General features: G+C 47.6%; 1 protein-coding gene across 5 annotated transcripts in view; it reads left to right on the forward strand.

Moving 5' to 3' along the window:
* Positions 1 to 20,799, forward strand: part of CTIF (cap binding complex dependent translation initiation factor) — a 194,602-nt gene that overhangs the window by 79,509 nt on the left and 94,294 nt on the right. For all 5 annotated transcript variants that reach the window (XM_066616764.1, XM_066616762.1, XM_066616763.1 and 2 more), the window contains one exon: positions 869 to 944. In XM_066616764.1, coding sequence (XP_066472861.1) covers positions 869 to 944 — 76 coding nt within the window. The remainder of the gene's footprint in view (positions 1 to 868; positions 945 to 20,799) is intronic.

Raw genomic sequence — 20,799 nt, forward strand, 5'->3', positions numbered from 1 at the left:
AAAGACACAGGTATGGAATGGGAGATATTTGGCTTGGCAGCACAACATGTGAGAGGGAGTTGCTGTGGATCTCAGGATGAACATGAGTCAGCAGTGTGATGTGGCTGCAAAGAAGGCAAATGCAATTTTAGCCTGCATTAGTAGAACCGTAGCTTTCAGGTTGAGATAAGTCATGATTCCACTTTTACATGGTCAAACCTCACCTGGAGTATTGTATCCAATTTTGGACACCTCACTTTAAGAAAGGTCTGGCCAAACTAGAGTGGGTTCAGAGGAGAGAGCCAAGGGTGATCAGAGGGCTGGAGAACAAACCCTACGAGAAAAGGTTGAGGGGATATGATAGTGCTCTTCAAATACCTGAATGACTATCGTATGGAAGAAGGGACAAATTCTGCAGAGTAGAATTAGCCCTAATGGGTACAAACTGCAAAAGAAAAGATTCTGGTTGAACCTCAGCAAAAAAATTCCTGACGGTAAGGGCGGTTTGGAGCAGATTGCCAAAGGAGCTGGTGGACTCTCCCTCACTGGAGATCTTCAAGCAGAGGCTCGAAAAGCACCTGTTGGAGATGTTCTAAGAGGATTTCCTGCTACATGCAGGAGGTTGGACTAGGTGACCTTGTAGGCCCCTCCTGTCTATGATTCTGTAGGACTGCAGCCTTACTTAAGTTTAGTTACAGTGTGGTATGAATACTAGGTTAGTGGTTCCCAAATATACCAGTGACACCACACCCCTGTAACCTCTCCATCTCAGCTCAGCCAGGCGTTGCCATCTTGGATTGTGATGTGTGTTAAGTCTGGAAGCGTGTGGATGATGCAAACCCACTTTCATAAATGACTAATACCTTTTCTTTATCTGTTTCTGACTCAGAATTGGGAAAGGAAAATGTGAGGACGGCGAAGGAATCAACTTGAACGACATAGGGAAAGTTCTCCCAGCCTGGCAGGTAAGCTTCCAGTTGCTGTTTGTAAGCCTGGCATAACATGTGCACACTCTAACAATGGACTGAAATCTGGAATGGAGAACTGCTCGGTCTTCTGAGCAAGAGGGTTCCAGTCCAAGACTTTGATGCTTTTCAGATGTTCAGCTCCTACGCAGGAATCTTTGCTGCAAGAGGTCTTCAGGCCTCATGTGGAACACTTGCTAGAGACATGTGAACTACTGGAATGGGGGGGGGAGGGGTTGAGCCTCCTTCAACCTATTTCATCACCTGCAAAGGCAAGCAGGCAAAATGACCCCGGGGTGGGGGGTATGGGGGAAAGTGGAAATTATTTTGCTGTGTTGTCTCAGACCCTCAGCTTTTAAGGGTGAAACTACATGTTACAGGAAGTGCTTGCATACTGCTTCCACGTTCTAATTTTTTCCATTAACCATAAGCTGGATGGGGTCTTTCGTGGGTCAGGGCTACAATGTGGAGAGCTTGTCCCTGTACCTGCTATGGCCCTGACCAGGTTTCCCCCCTCCAATACCTCCTATTTGTGAAGGAGAAAAATCTCCTGTTGGTGCCTGTGGAAGCTTTTCCCCTCTGACAAATGGCAGTGAGGGACAATGACAGGGGACTGGGTTGGGACCACGGTGGGGATTTAAGGTTATAACCCCTCCTCCTACCATGGTCCTGATTTATGGGCACCCAGTCCAGCTGCTATTTGCCATTTCCCCCCAAAAAAACAATTAATGGAGGCACTAAGGACCTGCTTAGTTTTACCTGAAGACCTTTAGCTGAATTTTTTTTTCTTTTCCTCATCCAGCTCCACAAACAATTTTGATAGGTGATGTCAGAGCCCCACACCACAGTCAAGATATGACTTGAGATCCCATTCCTCCCAATTGCTGCAGTTGCACATTGTTCCGCAGAGTTCAAAACTATGAATGAGATGAAACGAAGGAAGGAGTGGGAGAACCCTTTCTCTTTGCCCTGCTAGGGATTAATAAGTAGTGTCCAAATGTTTTGAGAGTCAAAGAACATATTTCACTACAAACCTGTATCGCTTTTGCACATTTAGCTCTCACAACTTCCCTCAAAGGTTCATGGGAATTATAGTTCGAAGAGGATGCTTGGTTTCTCCATGAGTGATCGCTATGCTCTCTTACTGAACTGCAGTTCCCAGTTCCCAGAGGGAATGACTATTAAAGCTTCCTGGTTTCTATGCTTGCAACACCTCTTCTACTATATAATTTGACACAGTGCTTCCCAAACTTACTGGACCTGCAATGCGCTGCTTCTGCTGCCACTGGTTGTGGAACCCAGAAGTAAGTGCCAATGACACACGATGCAATGAAGTCACTTACTTCCAGGTCATGCCTGGAAAAACAACCTAAAAGTCAGTGTAAAACTGCTCAGGCAGCATGGGTGTACCCACACCACATTGCATTCTTCCTTCCCTGAGTGGAGCAGAGTTTCTGCTCTTCGATTTCCTGCACTTGTGCTGTTGAGTGGCTTGGCTGGTGCGCAGCCCACAATATCCCTGGAGAGCCGTCATGACACCTAGTGTGGGAGCCTCTGGTTTTACAGGTAACTCAGAGTGGAATGGTCATTTCAGAGTTGACCTTGTGCCATCTGGTGGCCACTTGTATAAAAACACCCTTTTGTAGCAGAGTTGTCTGTTAATAATAATAATAATTAATAATAAAACTTTATTTTTATCCCGCCCTTCTCCCTAACGGGACCCAGGGCGACTAACAACATATTAAAAAAAAAACAAAAACAGATTTTAAAAACATTAATACATAGCAGATAAAAACATTTAAAAACATGCTACAGAGGCCATAAAAACAGTAGTCAGATTAAAAGACAGAGTAAAAGAGCAGATCACTGAGGAATCAAGCCTGTAAGACTAAAAGATGTATAAAAAAGTTAAGAAGGCCAGAAATCAGAAGGCTTGCTTAAACAACAGTGTTTTCAGGCCTCGCCAAAAATTCTCAAGAGAGGGAGCCATTCTCAGGTCAAGGGGAAGGGAGTTCCATAATGTTGGTGCCACTACCGAGAAGGCCCTATTTCTTGCAGCCGCCCCCCGGACCTCCTTGGGTGGCGGCACTTGCAAAAATGCCTTCTCTGATGACCTGAGAGGGCGAGCCGGATTGTACGGGAGTAGGTCTCTAAGATATCCTGTTCAGAATGATAAGACCATACATGGAAGCTAATGACTTTGGTAGGCTATCTTCTACTGGACCAAGGGTGTCCAAACTTTTTGGCAGGAGAGACACATCATCTCTCTGACACTGTGTCAGAGGCCGGGGGGGGGGGGAAAGAATTAGTTTACATTTCAAATTTGAATAAATTTACATAAATGAATGTATTCGAGATGGAACTTGTATGAACGAATGAAGGTCTTGCAATAGCTCAAGGCCTATAAAAGGCCTTGCACAAAGCAAGGCCAGCCTTTCCCTTGCTGCCGCTGCTGCATCACAGATGTGAAACAGCAAGCAGTGGTGGGAGCCCTCGTCCCACAGCTCATGTGAGTGGTCAAATAGTTGTCTGTAACGCTGAGAGCAGTTGCATCAGGCCAGCGTGGGCTCCAGCAAGTCTTCAGAGGTCCAGAGACTCATTGGAGACTGGGGCCTTCCTGAGGGCCAGACTGGGAGTCCTTGACTGCCACAAGTGGCCCCGGGGCCGGGGTTTGGGCACCCCTATGCTAGCCAAAGGGGATGCCGATTCATGGCACTTGGGTTCTCTGATGTACCCATTAAGGGGCCACACTGTGCCTATTTGCTAATTCTGCAAAGGAAATGAATTCAATGAGTATTGGACGTTTGTTCATTACTCTGTTGATGGACTTGGGTGCCATTTTATGGTGGTTCTTTTCTGGTTTAGGGCTTTTTTATTTATATAGCAAACCAGGAATGCTTAGGCAGGTTGTGCAGCATTAGCTAGTCAATAAATGGTGTGGCAGGGGAGGGAGATGGGTGCTGGCAAAGTGTGAGCTCCTCTAGGAAGGTCATGGATTCCAATGGGCCTTTAACCCATTGTCCTCCCCCTCCACCCAGAATAAGGAATTATAGAGGTGTTATACAGTACCTGCTACTGGACACGCTAGTTGCTTTAACATGCAGCAATCTTTTGAGTTCTTTCAGGTTTGTTTCTTTGTTTTAATATATTTCTATCATGCTCTTCATTCATAGTGCATGCAGAGTGAAAAAACAAGTGCTTTATACAAAGTCACTGTAGTTTTCTCTGGGTCTGGGTGGAAGAAAATAAATGAAGGGAAATAAACGTTTTTATCTGGGCTGAGACAAGGCACTTTGGTCCAGTTCTCACTGACATGCTAAATGTTTGCCTGTGTACCGTGCCCAATTGCTCACGTGATGGAATGTGCCTCCTTTAAAATAAAATACTTAAAACTTAAGTATGTAGAAAATTAGCATGTGAAGGAGTAGGTTCTATTCTGGCAGACAGAGAGAGGGAGGCTCAGACTTTCTAAGGGAAGAAGACTCTGTCCCATGTGCTTGTCAACCAAATTTCACAAGGATGTTGGCTTGCAAAACCTCCTCTCCCCTTAAAATAACTTGATTGTAAAGGCTTTTAATGGGGTGGCTGGATTGCCACTTTGCAGGATAGATGAGATTGCAAAATAGCATGAAATAATGACGAGTGCCATTCTCCACTGCCTTACCAAATTTTCAGATGTGACACCCTCAGGGCAACCCAGAGAGAAGGTTGTTGTGCCAGCAAACTGGAAGATCACCTTGCATGTTCCACCTTCAGGCCCATGAATAAGGAGTGGGGTGTAGGAGTGATAGACCTGGTGTAGTGCAGTGACTAAGAGAATGATTATGAACTCGGTTCCCCAGTTCAAATTTCACCTCCACTCAGTAGGTGGCTTTGGCCAAGCTACCCCTTCTGGGAGTGATCTTCCCCTGGTCTTCCCTGTCTGCATTTTGAGGGGAATAATAGTACTTACCTTAAAGGGCTCTTGTAAGGAGTACATCGAGCTGACATGTAAAGCACTTTGCACATTCAAAAAGCACTATACAAATGTTTATTATTATTTCGCCCCACACTGTTAGAACTACTGTTTGATATTGAGGGTTCCTGAGCAGATCTTTGGTGGGCCTCCTTAACCAGCAAGAGGCAGAGAGAGAAAAGAGAGCAGCCCTGTCTCTTAGGAAATTTCCCAATTCTCCAGGCAGAGGAGCTCAGGAAACAACCCTATGCTAGCTCAGTATTGTCTCTACACTTTTGGGCAGCAGCTCTCCAGGGTTTCAGGCAGGGTCTTTTCTTGGTGTCTTCAGATAAAGTTGGGCTTGAACTGAAGTCTTCTGCAGGCAGAGCATGCGCTTTTCCATGGGGCAGCACCCCCATTCTCTCCCCCACTCCCCATGGAGTAGCTAAAGATCAGCTTTTCCATTCATTTTGCACACTGACCAGGATCGGTATTTGTCCCCCCCTCCCTCTGCCAGCAAAACTCTAGGGCTGTTCACATAAGCTCATGCCTCTTTCTCTGCGTTAATCCAGAATACCACTCTGGCTCCATATTCACAATTGTTAATGAAGATTAGGATCTCCAATTCACCCATATGTAGACTTCAAAGTGCGTGTTATCCAAATGATTTCAGTGGCACCTCGTGTAACTTTGCAGCCCGTCGCTAATGTGGTGCTCTTCAATTATATTCATTTTTGTTATTTTTTGTGCTTATCTTTGTCTTACGGAAGCGACGCACACATCCTCTGAATCCGAACTGAACTGAGCGAGTCCACTGTTGCCATTTTGTTACCCACACTCAATGTTTATGTAGTGGCAGGCTTTGGAAGGATTGACAACCATTTTGAGAGACGTTCTACAGTAGGCAAAGTACTATCAAATGATATAGCATGTTACAGAGCAGCATTTTCAACCAGTGCACCACAGCACGTTGGTGTGCCACAGAAAGTTTGCAAGCATGCAGGTTCTATGGCTCTGTTTCTAGCGCAACTGTCTATATTGTAATGAATTGTCTTCCTCTGCCGGCTCTGGACAATTTGTTTCTATGGACAGTTGCCCTGGAAGCACAGCCACAGAACCCAGAATCATCTCCCAAAAGTCAGAAGTGATATCACAGGAGGTGAGGATCATAGAGAAGACCATAGAGGTCAGTGTGCTGTTATAGTGAAATGCTTTGCAAAAGGAAGCGTCAATCAGGCAAACTTCATTGTTGTCTTATTTTAAGAATACGCCACAGGCACCCCAGCCTTCACCAGCAAGTAGTCCTAACCTTCAACAGTCATGTCTTGTGGCTGCAAAAATGGCCATTCTCACTGTACTACTCATGCCTAACCGGATCAGACTTTATATGCAGTAGCAAGTGGGGAAAAAAATGTGATTCCCTTTATGGGGATATTGGCTTTTCTGCTGTGGTCTGGAACCTAGCCTACTGTATTAGCAAGATATCCCTGGGTCCCTTCAGGGAGAAGGGTGGGATATAAATAAAGTTTATTATTATATGCCTGTGGTTCTATCCAAGTCCTTTGGATTTTAAGAATTTATTTCCTGTTGGTAGCCAGCGGGGGCAGCAGATACCTTTGTGTGCTAACTAAACAGCCTGTAAGTCAAGGATGTGTTTAGTTCCCTAAAACATGCAGCATGACACAATGTGAATCTCTTTTGTTTTATCTTAATGGAGAAGATAGTGCAGCAAAGACCCTTGTTAGAATGCTTTAAGTTAAATAAATGCAGCTTAGGGCACAATCCTAACCAGGTCTACTCAGAAGCAAGTCCTATTTTGTTCAGTGGGGCTTACTCTCAGGAAAGTGTGGTTAGGATTGCAGCCTTAGATGCAGCCTGCAGAGTACTTTAGCAAGCAGTATTTCTTAATGTTATGTCCTTCCATGCTGGGATTTCAGGCAGCAAGTTAGGGCCACGCATTTGGTGTGGCTTTCAGTAGCCACTGTTTGCCATTCTGTCTGCACTGGGGAAACTACAGGACTGTGATGAGAGGGAGGAAATTGGAAGGGGGGGGCAGAGGGGTAGCTGTAGTCCCAAGCTGTAGTCCCAAGCAGCCTGCCTAAGTGTGGCAGCAACATTTGAACTAGGCCTGTAGATTGAATTGGAATCTGGGCAACCTTGGTTCAAATTCTGGCCCTTCCAAGTGCTTCCTGGGTAATGCCATCCTCAGTCTACACCTGCAAAGTCGGAAACTGACCCACATCAATGTTCTACTTTTTAAGTCTGCCCTTCCTCAAGGCGGCAAACCCAGCTCCCCACTTTATCCTTATAACAACCTGTGGGGTAGGTTAGATGAGAAGAGATGGGAGCCCAGGACTTCCCGATCCAAGTCCTCCACTCCACCTCAGTGGCTCCCGTTTTGTTAATGGAGAGGGGCTTGTACTTGCCTCAGCTACTTCTCAGTCACTCAAGTTGCAGCTGTGTATGAGGGTTCCCCAGAGCATTCAGAGGCTGTGTGGTGTCTGCTTCATGGCAGCATGGCTGTTGCAGCACAATGTGCCTCTTCCCTTCTGTTTTGGAAAGAACCAGGCTGCAATCCTATCCGCACTTACTTGGGAGTAAGCCCCATTAACTGCAGGCCTACAAAAACAACATTTTTTTTAGTTGCCAAAGATGTTTGAACAAATTCAGGATATTTTGGGGGTGCCTTATGTGAAGCTGATGCAGTGGTTTTCTCACAAGGAAGATGCTTGAATCGGCATATAAGGTGGTTGTGCCATACCCCCAAAACTAGAGCCAACTGGGCAAAACCGATGCCATTTTTGGATTCAGCACCCCAAAAAACCCAAGAATGGGCCTAACTTTTAAGACAGCAAAATGTGTGTAGGCCTGTGTAATGGGACTTACTTCTGAGTAGTACTTCTGATCATGCATAGGATCAGGCTCCCAGTTTCCCTTTGAAACAGAAGCCATCTGACAGCGGCTTCTCCTGGGGGGGGGCAAGATTTGCTGCTGCCCCTCCCTCAGCCTGCACTAGAGGGCGCTGTGACACTGCCAGCTGGCAGTAGCCCTCTGCAGTTGGCACAAAGTCGGATAGCTAAACAGGACTCCGTGGAGAGGAAGCTGCTAGTGTCACTTTTTCCAAATAGTAAAACAGAGCGTGTGTGGTAGCAGCAGCCCTTCTCGACACATCCTGAACAAGAGTCAGAGCGTGCTCTCTTCCCATTGAAGTCATCACCGCTGACCTCAGGCTACCTAGCGAGGATCCTGGCTCCAGGGAACGGCGTCTGGCCTCAGCATCCTCCAATTATGCTGCTCTCAGAAAGGGAGTGGAAAAATAGGAGATGTGGTGTATTTAAGGATATGCTTCAGTAGCCTGAGCCCAGGGCGGGGGGGGGAGGGTATGGAGCAGGAAGAGAACTCCAGATCTGGTGCCAGCTCTGCACGTGCAGGAGAGTGAGGTGAAAATTAAATGATGGAGTTCTGACTTGGTGGCCGAATGGAGCTCAGCCAGTCGGCGGAGAATCACACATTCCCATTTGCAAGGTGTGGTAATGGCCAATAGCGTAGCTACAGGGGGGCAGTGCCACAATGCAGTCACTGCCAGAATGGCTCTGACAGTGAGTGGGAGGGGCCGCTTACATGGCATGTTTTGGTGCCTGCAATAATTACCATGCTGCTTCCCCCCTGTAGCTATGCTACTGGTGATGGCTGTTGGACCTGTATGGCTTTGGAAGTGAATTTCTCTAGCAGTGGCTGTTTAAACCTAAATGAAGAATCCAGGTTAGAGACGGGTGAAAGGGTCCTCCACGTTTAGAGACTGTACGTTACTGAATAGCAGCCACTGGGGGACAGCAGGATGAGCCCCCTGTGTGCCTTGCTTGTGGGCATCCCAAGGGCAACTGGTTTGCCACTGCTCTGAGGCACTGAACTAGATGGCTTTGGGGCTTTAACCCAGCAGGGCTTCCCTTGCATCTTTAGAAGGAAGTTGCAGCTCCTCAGGCCCTCATGACGTCACTTCTGGGTTCTCCCTGGAGGACGGGGCACTTGATATGGCACCCCGTTCCTTCCCCACAGGGAGAAGGAACGGGGTGCATGAAGCCACCAGCACCTTCTTCATAACTTGGACTGAACCTGAGGTAGTCATGCACCCCTGATTGGCAGAGCACCCAAAGCGAGTGCCCTAGTTACGGCTCTCCTCTGAGCCAGGGGAGTGGGACTGGTCAGTTGGAATCTGCTTGGCTTCTGACAGAGTCAAATTTCTCTTGCCAAGGATGAGAGCAGGAAATTCTATGTGGATAATCCTGGCTCCATGTGGAAACCACTTTTGTTTCTGTTCCCGATACAAGCCTGTCATTCTCCAAGGTGGGGTCTGGGGTGGAATGAAGGGCTGAGGCCACGTCCCAGTCTCAAGTCCAGCCAACAGGACAGAGAGAACTGACTTCATGGGAAGGCTTGACTCTGTCAGAGGCATAGCAAATTCCTGCTGCCTGCACCCTTTTCCCTGCCCTGGCAGGACTTAGTAGGAGCTGCGGATGGTCATTATTCTTTTCCCCAGAAGCTCCTGTCAGGACAATGCTGTCATCCTGCAGTATTGCACTGGTATAGCAGAGAAAGGGGGTAGTGGCCTTTGCGCTTGTTGCAGGTAAAATGGCCTGGATGGCTCACCTGTACATGTCTAGCTGATCCTCTCTTGAGTTCAGCATCTGGAATTGTTCATTTACTATCTGTTGGGAGCAGCCAGGGCTTGAGCTGGGAGTTTTGCTGTCTGCATTCTGCTTCCCCTTGTGGAAACTCATTTGCAGCTGCACAGAGAAAGAGCATAGAGAGTTGTACTGTCTCCCCCAACACCAGCAGGACATTATCTGTATTGGTTCCCCCGGCCTAGTCTGGCTATAGATACTTCTGATTCAGACCATGCAGACTTTGCCTATAACTTGTGTGTAAGGCTATGCACACATTGTCTGGGCTTCTTCTCTACCCATTACTACTGTCTTCTTGGCTTTACAGCTCTCTCTGGGCCCTTCCGGGACCTGCCCAGCATCTCCCTTTGACCTCCAGCCTCAGTCTGCTGGGGCTTGTAGCTTCAGCACCTTGTGATCCCAGCTGCTTGCAGCCTAGTGCTGCCAGGCTGATAAAACAGCAGGAGTTGTATTGGTGTAAGGGCTCTTGTGCCTGCTTCGGTCCCTTTTTGTCCTTGCATAGCAGACCTGAATTCAACACCATTGTAAGACTGAATGGGCTCTGAGATGATCACCATTAAGGAGCATTTCGGAGCAGCCTATGCTGGCACCAAGCTGCTGTTGGTCCTGGGACACAACCCTGCAATGGGCCCTTGGGGAGAACCTTGTACACCACCCTGAGATTCTTGGAGGAAGGGTGAAGTGGTAATGAAGGGCATATAATGGCTCTGTGGTCTTTGTTTGTCCTTGTGCCATCCCAGTGAGAGCAGTCTCCAGGATTCCCACTGTATGGAAGGAAAAATAGAGTCCACCAAAAACTTGCCCAAACTGCACATTGACCGTGTGACTGAAAGTTACCACATAATCTGGACAAGGTAATCATTGTGGCAACGTTTGGCGCCTATGTGGCTCTTGTTCAGGTGTTCAAAATGATTTGCTCGCATGCCTTATTTCCATCTCTCAGTCATGCGACAGTCGTGCAGGGTAGACCAGTGCCTTATGCAAACAGGCAGAAGTGAATAAGGACGGGCCACTTAGTGGGTTCATGGCAGAGACAGGATTTGGACTTAGGATGCCTAGGCTTGCTGCTGCACTGTACCATCTTTCGTTATTATTATGGGATGGCCATCCATATATTATTAAGTTACAGAAGCTATCTCCCATACTTCAGCTAGTGAGGAGGCCGCCAGAACGGACCCCGGACCGTCTAGACAAAATAGATCGCTGACCAGAGCTACACCAAGGGGAGAAGAACAGTTGAAGTCTGCCGAGGGCCTTTTAACTGGAAAGTGGAGGCACAAAAACCAGCCCGTTCGTGTGTGAAGAACAGCCTTCCTCACAATCGCATTGTCGCTTTTTTCAATGTTGTTTTTTAACGGTTGGTTTAGCAATTAAAAGGCACTCTGGGTTTTCCAGTCGGCTGCATTGGGTGACCCTTGCGGCTCTCCGTTTAAAAACATCGTTACACAATGGCGGCAAGTATTTTTTGAAAACCTCCGCTACTCCTTTGGTAACAAATACGGATTTATTTATTTTTGCTTTGTCCCCCCGGTTGTTAGTAGACCTCTGTCTCCTTTCACGCTCACATATCTACCCTCTGCATGCAAACCTGGGAGAGCCAAGTCAGAGCGTTTGGCACTTTCTTCCTCCTTTAATTTTTGCGAGGAAGGAAACAAAAAGGTAGTTTTGAGTTTGCTTGGATTTTGGCTCCTTTCCTGACTGTGTGGGGGGGGGGAAGAGTACGTGATATCTGGCAGGTATTTGTGAATGGACTTCAACCCTGTGACTCCCTGTGGCTCAGCCAAATGGGGGAGGGGGAGGCAGCACGGGAGGAATCAGAAAGTGACTCTATATGGCTTGACTGGGCTGGAAAATATTTTCAGTGTGGCCGTTCAGAAGCCAGGAGGAAGCTTTCTTCTGGCCCAAGAACAATAAAGGGGTCAGCAGCTTGATCCTCCCTCCTACACCCTCTTCCTTCCATTGTGAGAAATATCCCAGGCTACCTTTTGGGGCCTAAAAGTGTTGCGCTTTTAGACACTTGACACAACAGGGATGTCTGGACTGGCCCGCGGTGGTTTTTGACGGCGGCGAACAAAGCCCACATTCTCTTGAATCTTCCGTATCGCCTCTGTGTTCGTGCATTGGTGCACGGTTCGCACTTCTCCTCTGGAGCAGGTTTTGCAAAGCACCCAGCTTGGAAGGGGAGCACTCTGGTGGCACCCAGGGAAAGGGGGCACATTTATTTCAATCTTGTGGGCTGGGGCTGAACTAGCAGCAGACCACAGAAGATCGTCTGAGTCTCTTACTTTGTCCTGGAGAATAAGTTCCTGTGTTCCAAGGAACCATGTGGTAGATGATTATCTAGAACCCTGCTTGAAATTGAGTGGTGACAAGGTATCTGGTGGCTGCTTCAAAGCCTAGACCCAAAAGGACTGGGTCTACCGCTAAGTCAGTAGTTGTCCTAAGTTCAGGACAGTTGTTTGGATGAATTCTGGCTGTCACTCAGTGGAAGAATGTGTGCTTGTTGTGCAAGAAACCCTGGGTTCAATTCTTCGCATTTCTACTTTGAAAGATCTCAGGTGGCTTGGCCAGGAAAAATCCTAACTGCAAGTCTGGTTCATATGTGACGGATTTGGGACCTTATTTTAAACCTCCCTGGACAGTGGGAGGAAGTGTGTTGCCCTGTGACTGTGTTGAGCACATTAGTAACTGTCCCTGCCATTCTTCACTGTGGGCAGCAGCACCCAAGTGCAGCCTGTAGAAAACCAGGTTCAATCCTTTCTTCTGTGTGAACTCACTAGGCACCGAAGGCAAATGACTTGCTCTCAGTCTCTGTCCTTCCCCACCCCATCATTTAGAACATGGGGGTGACAACACTGTCCTACCTTACAAGGTCAGTGTAAGAATTCTGGAAAGAAAGCACTTGAAACATGCTGAAGCACCCTGTAAGTGCAAACAATGTGCTGCATTGACTTTCTGCTGTTCCCGATCGGAGGGCAGAGAGTTGCTGCCTTACATATGAAACTGTTGCACTGACTCAGACCTTTGGAAACCTCCACTAGTCCATGATGCAGCTGCTGGGTTTGTCTAGGGCTAGGCTCATCACATCAGATGATATGGTGCCACTCCCCTAGGAACATCACAGCACTGGCATGTGAAAGGTTCCAGGCTGAATAGAGAGAGATCTAGCCTGGCCTCAAGATGGGCTGCCGGCTCAAGACAGGAACCAAACCCAGATCCCAATCCAATACTTACCCAGCTCTGTACGAAGCCTTGTGCAACATTCCTGGGCTCTCCGAAGCCTTCTGAGGCCTCTGGAGTGCTATTAAACAGTACCTCTGATTTTCCAACAGAAAATCAGAGAACCTGCAGTTGTGCAACATGGGGCTTCACGGGGCTTCATGTGTCAGCATGGGGCTTCATCTGCCCCTGGAACGGCTCTGGAGGGTGGGCAGAGGTGGCAGCGGTGGGGAGAGGTTCTGCTGCATGCAAGGTGATGTTGCCCCCGCAGGGCGCACAGGTGTAGCTCCTGGGGCTTCCCCCCCAACCTTCCCCAGGACTACAGAGAGGGGCTAGGCAAGCCTTGTCCGTGACCAGTTTGTTTTCTCTGTGCAAGGTGACCTCCCATCTCCCTTTCCCTGAGGAGGGTACACAAATATGCCATGCCTCACTGGAGTGGCCCTGGGCAGGAAGAGCCACCCCCTAGGACTCTGCTGCGTGTGTTCCCATTAGGAAGCAAAAGCCGCTCAGCTGACTGAAGCAGAGAGAACTGGTAGGGAAGACAGAGTATTGGATTGGGACCTGGGTTTAGTTCCCATCCTGGGCTGGCTGCCTGATCTGTCTCTAGCCTCCTTTTCACATGCCAGTGCTGCAAAGTTCATAAAGGAGCGGCATCATGTCATCTGATGTGATCAACCTAGCCCTAGACGGCCATACAGTCAGTCTTTAAGTGTGTGCAATGTCTAGCAGTGTGTTGCGGAGGGGGGAGGGGCGGCATGTTGTGGTCCTGTGCCCCCCTGGGGTGGCACAGGGGCCAGGCCTGCAACTGGCTCCTCTGTCCTTGAGATGTTAGTTTGTACCGTTGCAAGTCCTTTGTGGATCTCTTCCAACTCTATATATAAGAACATAAAAACAGCCCTACTGGATCAAGCCATAGGCCCATCCAGTCCAGCTTCCTGTATCTCACAGCGGCCCACCAAATGCCCCAGGGAGCACACCAGATAACAAGAGACCTCATCCTGGTGCCCTCCTTTGCAGTCCCTCCTAGACTATGATTCTATTGGATCCAGTGGGCAGAAACCGCGAGAAAGGAGATTCTGGTTGGATGTCAGGAAGAAATTCTTGATGTCAAGGGTGTTTCAGCAGTGGAGCAGATTGCCAATGGAGGTGGCGGATTCTCCCTCACTGGAGATCTTCAAGCAGTTGTACGATCTGCTGGAGATGCTCTTTCTAAGGCATAATCACATCTCCATAAGTGCTCTAGGAAGATTTCCTGCTGCAGATGGGGTTGGACTAGATTTCCTCAAGGGCTCCTTCCAACTCTATAATTCTGTTAGTCCTCTATCCATTACCAAGGATTGATTACCAAGGATACCGTTACCCTAAACACCAGATTTCCCACAGCCTATCTCATGTGAACTGCTATGCTTTATTTCACCCACTTGTCTTGGCCCAACAAAAGGCATTGCCTCACCCAGTTTGTGTGGCACCCTGACGCCATGCAAGTAGAAGGCTATTTACTCTGGGCTTCCCCCCCCCAGCAGCGGCACACACTTTGCACGTCAACCCATCCATGTTGGGTGCTTCATGTGAACGGACAAAGGCGGCACTGAGCCAACGTCAACCTTTGGAAAGCGTATCATATAAATGGCTCCCATAATGTGTCGATAACACCTTTTTGGGTTGTCGGGGCCAAGGATTTCCTCAGAGCTGAGTGGGTTTCCTGGAGCCAGGCTCTGTCGCGAGCAGAGGAAGTTGTTGTGAGACACAGGCGAGTTTTGCAGAAAGCCATACAGTCAGCCTTTAAGTACGTGCGACCTGACACAATCTGTAGGGAACCGCAGGGTGTGTGTGAGTGTGTGCCACTGTCCCCTCCCACCGCTCTGGTGCCGGCGTGTGTGCTGCCTGTGGGAAATCCTGCCTAGGCAGAGAGAATCTATTGTATAGCACAGGATATGCAAGGTAAACTCCACCTTGGTCTGCTGCGTTCCTTGAAAGCCCGCACCTTCCCGCTCCCCTCAGGATGGAGGTTAGCCCCACAGACCTGGCCTCTAATGAGGACTTTGGGAACCTTTCTTGGCTGGCACTGTGCGCACTTGCCTCACACTGCAGTGCAAACAGGGGCAGTCTCAGTCGGCTCTGATAGAATTCATTTCCAGGTATAGACATCCGTAAGAACAGCCCCACTGGAGTAGGCCATAGGCCCATCTAGTCCAGCTTCCTGTATCTCAAATGCCCCAGGGAGCACACAAGACAGCAAGAGATCTTCACCCTGGTACGTCCAGTTAAGTCGTCACCGCAGCCGTCTCAGAGAATAAGAAAATGCCATGTAGGAATGATGGCGCATTCTTTTGGGCCAGTTTCTGTTCATATTACAACTACAGCATTCATTTTCAAAACTTCCATCCCTTAGGCTGGGCTGTATGGAGTAGCAAGCGATGGATAGAATTACTGAAACGCCCCAGGATTTGAATCAGCCTTAAGCGGAGTCCAAGTATCCAGACCAGCCTGCGCTGTGAGCCCGTGGCTCACCAAGTTTCAGGCAGGAAGAGATGTTTCCCAACACTGCTGCTTTCCCTTCAGACGCCATGGGTTATGGAAAGCATGTGTTCGACCTGTGGTGGCAGAATTATGTGTGGGGGTGGTGAGGCAGTGGAAAACCAGTGAGCAATGGCATAGCAATGGCGGGGGGGGCACCCAAAAAATCTTAACACCCTCCTTGTCAAATTTAACACCTCCAGGTGCTCAAACACCCCACCCCCCAAGCATCCTGGAGGTGTTCTGAGGCCCAGGGAGGCTACACATGAAAACCAGAGGTGCCTGGCTTGGGGAGAGAGTGCAGCCTCCCATGACCTGAGAAGGTCTATCGGAGGCCTTAGAAAGGTGCTACTAGTTTTTTTGAAAACTGGTAGTGCCTTTCTAAGGCCTACAGGAGGCCTTCTGAGGCTTGGGGAGACCATGTGCGGTCTACCCGGACCTCAGTAGGCCTACTAGAGCCTTAGAAAGGCAACTTTTTCACCTTGAGTCCACCATCGGGGGTGCAATACATTAGGTGAAAAGGGTACACCTTAAGGCGTGGCACCCAGGGCAGTGAACCCCTCGCCCCCTAGCTATGCCACTGCCAGCAAGGAGTAAGAGCTGGTTCAGCTTGAGTGGAAAGAAGTTGGATAATGCTGATTGGCTAGTGTCATTCTCATCATAAGCACGCCTAGACAGCAGCACCACAAAGGATGTACTGTGCCTTTGTGAAAGTGCTGATGTGGACACTTGTAAGTTGGGCGTTTGTAACTTGGGGAGCCAGTGTTCAACTTTCTGATATGTGGTAACTCCTCTTTGGCATTATCATTATCTCTAGTTGTTTATCTGATTTGTGTACAGGTTTTAATCAGAATACTCAGTTAATTAAGCAGCTAAAGCTTTACTTGATGGAAGCTAGTTTTAATCTATGGAGCTGTAAGTTAAGGACAACCTTGTTTATTTTCTGAGGCTATTTTGGTTTTGGTTACTACAGTTGGGATTGGAAAAGAACACACTGTGCAAACAATAGCATTTCCTTTTGCTTGCAATGGCTTTAAAAAAAATTGAATTGCAAGTTTATCTCACCTGTTGTTCAACATCCCAGAAATATGTCCATATTGAGGTTTTGATGATAATAATTACATCTATTTAAATGTAACTGGCTAAGCTGCAGGTGATTTATCAACAATCCAATCAGTTAGCTAAAAACTTCAGAGATGCCCACCTTATGTGCAGCTTTCCAGGGGAGCACTCAGTAACACTTGTTTCTGAGTAAACACACACTGGATTGAGACTGTTTATTTAGAGGAGCCTTTGCACTGCCAGAGCTAGTGTTCTGATAGCACAGCGTCCTTTATGGTGGTGCCAAAGGCAGGCCACAATTGCACGCTTTCAGGCTGCTGCCTAAACTACACAGCAACAGCTCAAGAGGCCTCCATTGGCATGGCTAAGTTGTTAGTATTTGCATGTCCTGAGTGGGGAGGGTTTTTTGGGGGCGTATTGGAGAGCGGGCAGGAGGTGGGAGTGGATCCTTCTGACACCAGTGTGTGCCAGATCTTTTCCCCTCTTTTTGAAGCCTCTTTCCTCTCCTTGGATATATGCCAGTAAAATGGCTGGTGTCAGTGACATAGCTACAGAGGGGGTTGTGGCAATTACTGCAGGCGCCGCAGTACGCTGTGTAAGCGGCCCCTCCCACTCGCTGTAGGAGCCATTTTGTGGCAACTAACAGCACAATCCTATCCATACTTTCCTGGGAGTAAGCCCCATTGACTCTAATGGGACTTACTTCTGAGTAGACATGCATAGGATTGGGTTGTATGGCAGCAATGGCAGCATGCCAGCACTGCCCCTCCTGAGCTACGCCACAGAAAGTAACCACATATTTTCACGTAATACCAACTGTTCTGTTGCTATGGCCATTGGGTCTGAATAAATCATTAATTCATTATGAATCTTGAGGAAGCTTCCATGTTAGGAAACTAGGTGTTCCTCCTGGAATTCCTTTCATTAATCATCCCTGGCAGGAACCCATGTTCAGTTAAAAAGAGAGAGAGAGAGAGAAGACTCATTAACCAGTGCAATATGGCTCTTTTTTTTCAGTGAGCTAGAATAGTTTTTCCTCCTGGGAAGCCTCAGGCATTTCCTTCACTTCCTCTCCTCAGGCTTTGTTTGGGTGGGGATTTCAGGAAGGTGGTTCATAAGGCAGGGCCAGCCTGATGACAAAGCATCCCTTGGAGCGCCAGAGAAGGTGTGTGTTGGGGCATTCCTCAATCTCTTGCAATGCTTCAGTGACCATATTTGTTTATTAAGAGACTTCTGTTCTGCCTTTCTGCCCGCCAAAGGCCCTGGGGTGGCTTCCAAAATACTGCAGTGCGCACATTTGATCAGAAATCAATAAATAAAACCAATCAAATGTTTGAAACAGATACTGAGAGATAGCAAGGAACAAAAACTCATTAAGGGCAAAGACAAATGAATGGCCAAATAAGAGATAGCAAAAAGTCAACAATGGGGGGCAGACCGATCAAACTAGCCTTTGGGACAGGGAGTTGTATAGGGTAGGGGCTGTGACTGAAAAAGCCCTGGCTTCTGTCCCCCACCCATCCCTGCTGTTCTGGAGGAGGAGGAACACAGAGCTAGACCTCTGATGGGCAGGTTATACAGGTAGAAACAGCCCTTTAAATAGCCTGGTTCGAAACATTCAAGGCAGCGATTTTTAACATTTTTCTTTGCATGGCACCCTGATCTCTATGGTCTTCGCCTCTTGTGATGTCACTTCTGGCTTCCGGGAGACTCTTCTAAATTCTACAGCTCTGTTTCTAGCGCAAGTTGTGTGTATTTGAAATGAATGTATGTTCTTCTCCTGTTTATCTCCCTGGTCCCATTTTCCTAGGCTGTGTCTAGGTTTCATTTTGTAAATAATAAGCCCCTTGGCATGGGGGCCTGTCCCCTTGTTCTGTACAAAGCATTATGTAAGTAGAGGCAATTATTTAAATAATACAAGGTAGTTGTGATTATCACATTGGGTAACTTGGAGCATTGCTCTGAGCTTCTTGGAGCCTCCACAGAATGCAAACATTATGCATTTCAGAATAAATTACATGGCAGCTTAATGGCTTTGAATTAAATACAGAGTTTTGGAGGGTTTTTTTTCTGGAAGATGAGTGAAATAATTTTGCCATCATTCTTTGGGTAAAATGAAGTTGCAGCTGAGTGTAATGACAAATTCCTGAAGCTGGAATAGCACAGGACATAAAGCCTTCCTAATTTCCCATAGCCTTGCTGAGATTTATTTTATCCCCTTCTCATCCTGCAAACCCTTCCGTCCCTTCTCCATGATGTCCTCCTGCTTGCTCTGGTTTCTGCAGCAGAGTGCATATGTGGTTGTTTTTATCTCTCGCTCTGCCCCCCCATGAAAGGATGAGATTAAAGTTATTTGTTCCGGCCTTGTGTAAATGAAAATGAAAAGTTAAGCATGGAGAACAAAATCCTTCTCTGGGAAATGCCACTTCAAGAGGCAGAGGGAAATGTTCATCTGGAACAAATATAACCCTCGCCGAACTTCCTCAATAACTCAGCCCATGAAGCTCGCTGTTGCCAGACAAAGGGAATGCGGTTTGCCATCGAGGCTTTGAATGGGACTCCGTTTCCCCCGCCTCCCCCACAGGATTTATATTAACCTCCAGCTTTCTGTAGCTAGTGGGAGATCTTCCTTTGCTTTACTGACAGCGTGGGTGGGGGGAAGGGAGTGCGGGCACACAGTCACAGCTCAGGCACCGGAGACCCAGCGGAAACGGCAGCAGGGCTTGTCCTCCCCCGTACTGGTGACACTTTGGTAGTTAAGTGAAAAGACTCCATAAAACACACCAGTGAGCAGAAATCAATGACATGGCTCTTCGGAAGCATGAGAAGAGTTGTCATCTCCACGGTTGATGGTTTATATGCAGACCCACACATGTGCAGGGCATTTTAAATAGTAATTCTCAGGATAAATGTTTTCTTGCAGGATACAAGATGCAGCATTCTATTAATTGTTTGAGTGCTTGATTAGATTTATACCCACCAGCCTAACTATGAAGGGGTGGTAAGTACTGCAGTGCAACAAGCTTTGTAACCAGCCCCTCCCACTCGTTGTCCGAGACATTTCAGGCAGCAGTGGCAATGCGCAGGCATGTTGCCATCACAACCTGGGATGATTCTGACAGTGAGTACTCAGGACGGCCTGAGATAGTATGTAGAAGGAGGTGGTTCGTCAGATAACCTGCTCTTAATCCATAAAGGGCTTTAAAGGCCAATTTCGACAGATATATATATTTGATCCTTATTACATATACGCATAAAGTACTACTATACTACAATACTACAGGTATTTATATACCGCCTTTCTAGGTCCTCAGATTTCTCCTCAGACTTTATTCAAGGCGGTTTACATAGGCAGGCTAATTTAAATCCCCATAGGGATTTTTACAATTGAAAGAAAGCTCTATCTTTCAAGAGCCACAACAATTCAGATGTTTCGTTCTGATCTGGCCTCCATCCTGGCCTCCATCCTCCCACGCTCTGAGCAGATGGAATAGCTCGGCTTCAGCTTGTCAGCTGCTTCAAGTTCGCACGGTGCCGGTGGCCTCGAACTGGCGACCTGCAGATGTTATCTTCAGGCAAACGGAGGCTCTACCCTCTAGACCAGACCTCCTGCCCAGTATAGCTGACCTTCTTATGTAAATTAGAATATCATTTATTTTTTCGATTTGTAATCCGCCTTTCTCCCCAAAGGGCACCCAAGGCGGCTAACAATAATACATAAAATACAAAAAGCAGTAAAATGCAGATAAAAACTATAAAATAGACAATGAAAACAGGCAGATAAAAATAAAGTAGCCAGCAATAAAAAGCATCAATAAGAAACATTAACTATAGTCATCATAAAGACACATCTCCCTGTCAGTTTTAGATCCTAACTTGCCACCCTCAGCTTGTTTTTTCTATAAGCTGTTTCAGTGCTTCCCAAACTCACCATGCCCTCTGGACCCGGAAGTAAGTGGCAATACTGCGACAATGCACTGATGTGATGACGCCAGTGCCACTTTCCTTCCAGGCTGTGCTGAAAAAAAGCCTTCAAAAATAGTGTTAATGGGTGCAGGGACGGCAGGGTGGGCGCTTTTGCAGCTTTGCAGAAAGCCCAGCCCATCATTCAAGGCTTCCACGTGGCGATCCTGCAGTTGGGGTTAGCATCTGGTCGATCGCCAAGGGTTCACACTCATTGGAAGACCCCCCTGGCTGGTGCCACCCATTGCTCCAGCAAAGGGAGGACGGGGACACCATGGTTGTCGGACTTTGCCCCAGGGATTCCCAGTGACTTGGCATTGCTACTGAGGTCAATGAAGAACTGATTACCAAGTGCTGGAAAACCTGTGTAGTCCCTCATGCCAAGCTTCGGAACTATACAAGTCATTGCCCTCATACCTTCATGCTTATTGTAGCTGCCATAAGAGTTAGGTTTAATTTTTTTTTAATGGAAAAAATA

The sequence above is a fragment of the Tiliqua scincoides genome, chromosome 2, assembly GCF_035046505.1.
Source record: "Tiliqua scincoides isolate rTilSci1 chromosome 2, rTilSci1.hap2, whole genome shotgun sequence".
Classification (NCBI taxonomy): domain Eukaryota; kingdom Metazoa; phylum Chordata; class Lepidosauria; order Squamata; family Scincidae; genus Tiliqua; species Tiliqua scincoides.